A 7,952-nucleotide genomic window follows, 5' to 3' on the forward strand; every position below is an offset into this window, starting at 1 on the left:
AATGAAAGTTAAGCAGCAACATAGGATACATAAGCAAAACATAAATCATTCCTTCTCAGAATTTATCAACCTTCCCTTCTTTCTACCAATGCAATTTAGATATCAAAATAACCTTTATTTATGAAATATATTTTTTCTCTACTTTCCATCACTCTCATCATTCTTTCACTTTATAATTTTGTGCACTCTAAATCTGGCTGCAGCACAGTAGAATTCTGTACCCAGAAAGCTAGTTTGGGCACCCAAGTTAAAAGCACAAGCAATTAATTTTAACAGCAGCCTAATGGAATTTGTTTTCTCTCCTGAAACATATCTGGGACTCCTTCCCTCTAGGCAACATTAAGATTCAAATTGTGCCTAGAAAATTGAGTTCTATCACCACTACTACATTTTGCATCTCATACCACATACTTGGCAAGCAGGCAGGCAGGAAAGATGTACAAAACAGATGTAATTTGACCTAAAGGACAACCACTAAAGATGCTTGTCCTTGCAGGAAAATGACAGAGGACACATTCTTCCAGAGTTAAAACTACTTGCAGTTTCAAGGTGAATTCTCCTGCTGTCCTCCACACTGGCATTTCAAGTCCCCTTTCAACAAAACAAAACCCTTCTAGACAGTGTCATAGCCAAACACTCATCTGCAGTTAATCAGAGTACACCAGGGTAAGATTCCTGTTTCTTCACATTTCTTTCATGCTGCCAACTAGGTTTGTTGTGTGTGCAAGTTCCATAAGTTCTTCCCTGTTTGCATGCAATTCACTTCTGGTTCTCAGTTTCAAGGCATAACATAAAGCCCACTGAAATCCATGAACGTGAGTCCCACAACTTAGAATAGCCTAGCACAGAGCTTTTCAATCTCAACAATTTGAAGATATGTGGACTTCACCTCCCAGAATTCCCCAGCCAGCGTTCACTGGCCTAGCAGACACAATTCTGTATGAGAGATTATACACAGCACAAAATGCAGAAAAACTCCTGGATTTTTGCCAAGAGAAAGCCCAGGAGTTTATTCTCTCTTCAGCTGAATCACATACAGTTTAGGAGCTCCTACTATTCCCTTACCTCTTTCCCACCCTTAAATTCCTACAGGCTTTGAAGTCTTAAGTATTATATTACAGAAATATCCAATCCTACTCCAAATACAAGGAGGAAACCACTGAGCAGCTGCTGTCAGCCTAGAATCTGCCACTGGCTTCTAAACAGTTTCAGTTACAAGCTCTGAAGAAAAGCATTATAATCCTCTGAAATGTGGCATATGGTATATTTGTTAACAAGACTGTATCCAATAAAAATGCCATCTTGGCCATTTCTTTTTCTCAGGCTTTTCTTGCATATAGAACCAAGTTTGGGAAAACCAAGAGAAATACAACTACAAGAAACACCACTTTAAAAGTTAGTTTTTCAAGTACTTCGAATTTTGCCCTTAGTTGTAAGCTGGGAAAGCAAACTTTTTTTTCCCCAAAAGCAAGAGAACAAATGTAAACACATTCACTCCTCATGAGAATTATGCTGAGTTATTTTTTCTTAATTTGTGAATTAACACATTATGTACTATCAAGCCAATGTAAACTCTTAACAACCATATAAATACATTTTCTCCAGAATAATCTGTTCCCAGTTTTGTACTTTAGGTCTTCCAAAGGCTCATTCATTGCTGTTATAATTCAGTCCATCCATATTGCTGCCCCCTAAATTGTTGTCGTCTTCTCTTTCCTTCCATCTTTCCTAGCATTAGAACCTTCTCCAGAGAGATGGGTCTTTGCATAATGTGTCCATGATATTATCATTTGAGCCTGATTATTTGTACCTTAAGTGACAACTCTATTCTCAGGAGTTTTCTCCTACAACAAATATCAAAAGCGTCAATACTTTTCCTGTACTGCTTTTTTCAAACTCGAACTTGTTTCCACAAATATCACAGGGAAAAAATATGACCTGTACATTTCTGATCTTTGTAGACAGAAAAGAATAAGATGCTGTGATGCGTCACCAAGATCTTCAGACCAACCTCACCCTAATTTTTGACTGCAGTTTTACTATTGGCAGTCAACCCTAAAAGGCAAAAGATGTCCACAAATTCAGTATCTTCACTGTAAGCTCTCAGAGAATTTCTCTACTTGTTATTAATTTGGCCTTCTTAAATATTTAAAGTTTTTTTTTACTGTGCCCTTTGATTTTCATTGCTAGAATGACCCTAATGATCATTACACTGAAGCATTATTTTGCTAGAATGTGAAATAAAAGATATTGATAGTTTGCACACTGTTTGTAAAGTTTGCATAACCATTTTCCTTGGAACTGGTATGTGGACTTACTTCTTCCAATCTGTTAACCACTGTGACATTTTCTAGATTTGCTGGCAGAGCTTGTTTAGGATCCCAACTAGTTCTTTTTCTGTTATCATATTTCTATAGATATTCCATGAATTCCTGTAGCTTTCCAATTTAGTAATGACTAGAATGCTAATCTAACTTCATCTTCTAACACCAGATAGTCTTGCAAGTGGAGAATGTTGGACATTGACCTGAATTGCACAGAATGTCAGTATATGCCTTTCATCTTTTATCTTCCTTCAATTAACTACTAACTGGCATTCTTTGGCATCCTTCAACAAACCATTTTGAAGTTGGAATCTCTTTCTGAGTTTGGAAACCTTTTGGAGGCCTTTTGTTTTATTCATATATGTTTCTACATTTATTTACAGATATAATTTTACTACTTTTTTGTATCTCTTCTAATATCTCTCTGAAATTCTTTGTTCCTTCCTGAAATCCCTGTCTTTTTTGGCTTTGATTTCTCTTTTTGGCAATTTCTATCATTTTTTCAAATATCCAGTTTCCTTTCTTCTGTTTCTTAGTTTTTTGACAGTTTCCTTCTACATGTATCCTTAACAATGTGTTTGATTTTATTGCATTGTTCTTCTGGCTCTTTATCAGTGACATTCAGGAGTTCAGAATGATTCTTAATGTTCTTCTTGAAAATGATGGTGATTGAAGTTCATATCAAAATTAGTTGGCTTTCTTCTTTTGCTTTAATTCAGTGTGGAATTTGCACATGAACGACTTATTATTTCTTCCCTAGTAAGTCCTTGACTATGGCTTTGCTATCATAACTGGGCTCTTCTCTCTTTATGCCAAAAACATAGTCAATTTCATTTCTGAATATTTCATCTGGTGATGCAGAGTCATTCTGGCTATTGGAAGACTATGTTAGCAATGAAGAAATGTTTGGGTTGGAAAATATTGATGTTCTCCTGCTATATTTTCTTCCTTTATATTTTCAACTTTCAACGTCCAACCACAAACAACATATCTTTCTTGCCTATTCTATCCATTTCAGACTGAATTTGACCATAAATCTCATAAAACCTCTCTACAGCTCCCATCATTTGCTGGATCATAAACGTGGGTAAGTGTCACATTACAGGGTTGTCCACAGAGTCTATTTGACATTATTCATTGATTGAAGTGTACCAAGTATTATCCTTGATGTATTCTTCCTGATTATGAATCAATTCCTTCTTTGTTTTTCATGTCCTGAATAATAAACAGTATGATCTTTTGACTGAAAGTGTCCAATTCTGAATCATTTCAGTTCGGTGATGCCTAAGATATCAGTGAATTATTCATTTTATCCTTAACTGTGTTGAATTTTCCCTCATTCATTCTTCTTATGTTACATCAGCTGCAGTAATTCTGTCTTTGCAACTTTGGATTCTTTTCCCTCAGCAACTATACTTCCCAAAAGCTTTAATCTTACTACATCGTAAATATAACTAATGCTCTGAGATATCCCCTGCTCTTCCTCAGTTTGCATGTTCGGTGCCATCCAATCTGAGGGGCTATCATTCAGCACTATATCATCAATCATGTTATATTGGCTACCCATAGTTTTTTGTAAACTACAGGAATAGTTTATTATTGCTTTCATGTACTGCTGCTGTCTCATATAAGTGTCTGGTTGCTTTAAATGGCAGTTGAGATGACCTTCACATCTAAGGTGACTCTGCTGGGATTGCATACTTTTAGCCTGCAGTCCTAATGTTCTTCTTTCATCTAATCCAGGGAACCCCCACCCCACCTGAGGCAGCACAGCAGAATTTAGTGGGGTTAGAAATCATACATAAAACCAATAAAACTCTCTTCTTTGCTTTAATGTTGCAATCCCAGACATATTCATCTGGGACAAAATAAAGCCCAGACAATTAGGAGAAATTACTGATGAATAAACGTGTATAGAACTAGAAATAATCAAGAACAGTTTGCCTCCTTTTTATAGATGGGAATCTTCTAATTCAAACTACAAACTCAGCTCTCAAACAAATGAAAGGGGGGGGAACACAAGTACATTTTTCACTGTTAACTGCTCTGCATCCTTGGCTGAAAGCTGATACCCAGAAAATATGGACAGGGTGCCCCAAACAGAGATGTCTTAAACAGTGTGCCTAATGATAATCCAGACAGCATAAGAATAACCAAAAATGTTGGCAAAACAAAAAGAAAAAAAAGCAGAAATTGATATATTATAGGACAATGGGCTGGGGGAGAATCTAAACCTTCATTTGATCAGTACTGCTCTGTATTTGATTTCATGACAGCCAGTTTTTCTTAAGTGGCTGTGACACAGGGAAGAAAAAATATTTTGAAAGGAAAAGGAAAGGTTGCTGGGGAAGCAGAGAACTGTATGTACTCAAAAGAAGCTTCACAGAAAACCTGCGCTAGAGGAATCCTTAGATATGGAAGAGAAGGCACCACAACACCAAATATTTTCTTCCATCTACCAGGCAATCTTTCTTAAGGTAACATCAGGTTCAGGCAATCTCAGTCAGATCTTTGAGCCCCAAAGACTTTTTCCTGTCTCTTCAGATCCCCTCACATAGACCTAATGTGTGTGTGTGTGTGTGTGTGTATATCTGCTTTTTCATTTGCCTGCTTTTCTGGCCACTATCCATCCTCACATCTCATCCTGTCTCATCCTTCAGTCTTTCTCTGAATCCCTAACAACTCCATCAAGTGCAATATGCACTGCAAGCTCTGTCTCTCTCTAGATTAGAACCACAGACTTGGTACAACACAGCCTTTCCCTACAGTACAGGGTACCTCATAACCTCTACTCACCAGCTTTCCCTAACATGGCCTCTTCCAGATGTGCTTAAACTCCAACTCTTGGGAGTTTGGGCCTAACAAATCTGCAGACTGCCCAGGAGATGCTCACTCTCTAAATGTGAGTCATTTCTCCACTTAGTTATTTAGGCATTTATTTGCTGTCTTATACTCAATTCCGCTCTCATTCCCGGATGTTCAACAAATAGTTCTAAAGCACAAGATAAAGAACAATAAAAACTAACCTAGCTAAACACAAATGTGAAACCGGAAAAGTGTATCCGTTTCCCCATTCACCTCAATGTATAAATAAATATACATATTTAAAATACAGGGCACCACACATTCAAGACATATGGCTTTTCACTTGGCTTCTGCTTCTGTTGTAAACACCCTTTGGTGCATTCGCACAAGATGTTTGAAGGAATCACAACTTAATCAAGTCAGTATTGTTACGTTCACACGACATACTAAACTACAGAGAAGTTCCTTTACAACTAAGCTAGAAAGTGGTTGGCTAATGTATTCTAAACGTTCGAACCCAGTTTCCCTACAAATACGAAAACAACTCTTGCACTTTTTCCTCTTCCGTCGATACCACCGGAGACCTGCCTTCAACAAACAACTGCCACGCTTTTCCCTCATTTTCGGACCCACCTTCCTTGCATTCAGGCAGCTGCTCGCTCACCCTCGCGAATATGAGCGTCAGGACAGCCGACTCCAGTGTCCAGCTCCCGTCGCCCACCCCATTCGACTGCCGCCCCAACTTCTCTCCATGCTCTGCCTCAGATTCAGGCTCCGCCCGGCTGCCACCCCCTAAAGCCTCCCCAGAAAGGCAGCCAGTCGAGCGAACGGACAGAGGCAAGGGGCCGGGCTCGGGGGACTCTCGACAGCCGGCGGCCGGCCTCGGATGATCCAAAGTGAGACGGGGAAGGAGGGAACTCATATAGTGACGTGAGAAGGCGCTGGAAGTCAAGAGTGGGGGAAATGGCTTACATAAACAAGACGCAGTAAAATAAGGATCGTTCTTCACCATTTACTTTCTTGCTCTCTTAATATCCAGATTGACTATGAACAATTAGGAACATTCAAAAGTTGGTCCGCTGCTTGCTTTAATAATGAACCAAGATTGTCCGCATGATTTCTGTAAGTTTCATACGTTTTTGTAAAAACAACAAACTAAAGCACTATCCTTAACTACCATTATATCAAGTTCTAAAGAACCAGAAACAAAAAATTAATATCTTAATACAATAAGAAATCGTAGTAAAATACAAAGTTTACAATGCATGATACAAGTTAAAATTCTTAATATGACCCACCTTACATTTTTTAATATATATATAATCTATATTTTTTATATATATATATATATATATATATATATATATATATATATATATATATATATATATATATATATATGTTTTCGTAGATTATGTATACTATTGTACATAATATACATAATATTATACATAATTGGATACTATTATGTATATATGTATATGTATATATATATATATATAATGTATATTGCATACAGGAGGCTGTTCATCTTTATCAGCTGTTAGAGATTTGATAAGATTTATTGGTATATTTTGTATTATAATAAATCATCTGTTTAATCCAGTACTCTGTTTCAAAATAGTAAGCTGATGTTTGCATTGATTATCTTATGCAAATTGTACTTGGCTCCCAACTTAACTGCAAAATATGGTAGCATCTGAAAGGGGAAAAAAAGATGTAGGGATATTATTGAGCCCTGTTATCATTTGAAGTTCTGTGAAACTAAGCATTTTGAAAAAGGAGACTTCTTGTCAACTCAAATGATGAGCTGGGAATAAAAAACCCAGATGACTCTGGAAACATAAAATTAGCACGTTTATTATCTCATGAGTTGTTATACAGCACATTTTATTTATTCAGGTGTATCAATTTTAGTTCTGTGAGAAGAGTAGTTTCTACACATGTAGTAATAAAGCAGGGAGGGCAGTGGTGGGATTCAGCCAGTTCGTACCACTTCGGGAGAACCAGTAGCTAATTTTTTGTTGCCCAGGCCTAGAATGGACTTCAGGAAGCGGCATCCACACATATTTGAATCCCACCACTGAGGGAGAGGTCCACTGCAAAAGACTGGTGTCTCTGGAAACTAGGAAAAAAGGAACATTTGGCAAAACTTATGCAGAAACAAGGAAGTAAACAACATTCTGAAAACAGAGGAAGCACATGAGAGTCCCTGAATTTTAAAGTTGCTTCAGGAAGACACATAGCTGTAAGATGATGCATAATTAGTTAACTATTATTTCCAGTGGAATGATTACCGTATATAAGATTTATCACGGAGCATGACTTTTTTTGTCATTTGCTATGTAGGCATCTCAAGCCAGTTTCCTGTGTTGCCTGCAAGACAGGAGTTAACTTCCTTTGCTGGGGAGTGAGCAGAAGCCTGTTTTTCTACTTCATTAGACTCTTTTGAGGAGCACATACTTCCATTAAATGTCTATTTTCATCTTTTACAAAAAAAATGCACACTTGTTTCAAAGGTTTAGAAATGCAGAATCATAAAAAACATAATTTCTCAGTAAAGTGGAAGCAAGTTCCTGGCCTCTTCTGCGAGAGATGGGGCCGAGATCCTTGCTTGCTTTGCCCCTTTCTGCAAGAGCACATAAATCAGACAACACTGACTCCACGACTCCAAGCAGCCGGTTTTCTTGACCCAGCTGAGATTAATTCTTTTTTATTTTTTCTTGTACCAGGCTCCAATTAAGTAATTGTACTTAAAAAAAAACCACTAGCATCCACCTATTTAAAGAGACGTATCCTTTCAAATATCTCAGTCTTCCCCAG

At 37.5% G+C, this 7,952-nt stretch overlaps 1 protein-coding gene across 3 annotated transcripts in view; it reads right to left on the minus strand.

Moving 5' to 3' along the window:
• LZTS2 (leucine zipper tumor suppressor 2) overlaps positions 1–5,912 on the minus strand; it is a gene marked incomplete at both ends in the record, with an annotated part of 62,369 nt that extends 56,457 nt beyond the window's left edge. Inside the window, one exon of one of the 3 annotated variants that reach the window (XM_083363678.1) lies at positions 5,763–5,912. Coding sequence is in view for 1 of the 3 variants with exons in the window: in XM_083363674.1 (XP_083219800.1) it covers positions 5,763–5,773 (11 nt within the window). The remainder of the gene's footprint in view (positions 1–5,762) is intronic. The other 2 variants (XM_083363679.1, XM_083363674.1) reach the window with 2 other exon arrangements.
• Between the last annotated feature and the right edge of the window lie 2,040 nt (positions 5,913–7,952).

The sequence above is a fragment of the Vipera ursinii genome, assembly GCF_947247035.1.
Source record: "Vipera ursinii genome assembly, chromosome: 5".
Taxonomy (NCBI): domain Eukaryota; kingdom Metazoa; phylum Chordata; class Lepidosauria; order Squamata; family Viperidae; genus Vipera; species Vipera ursinii.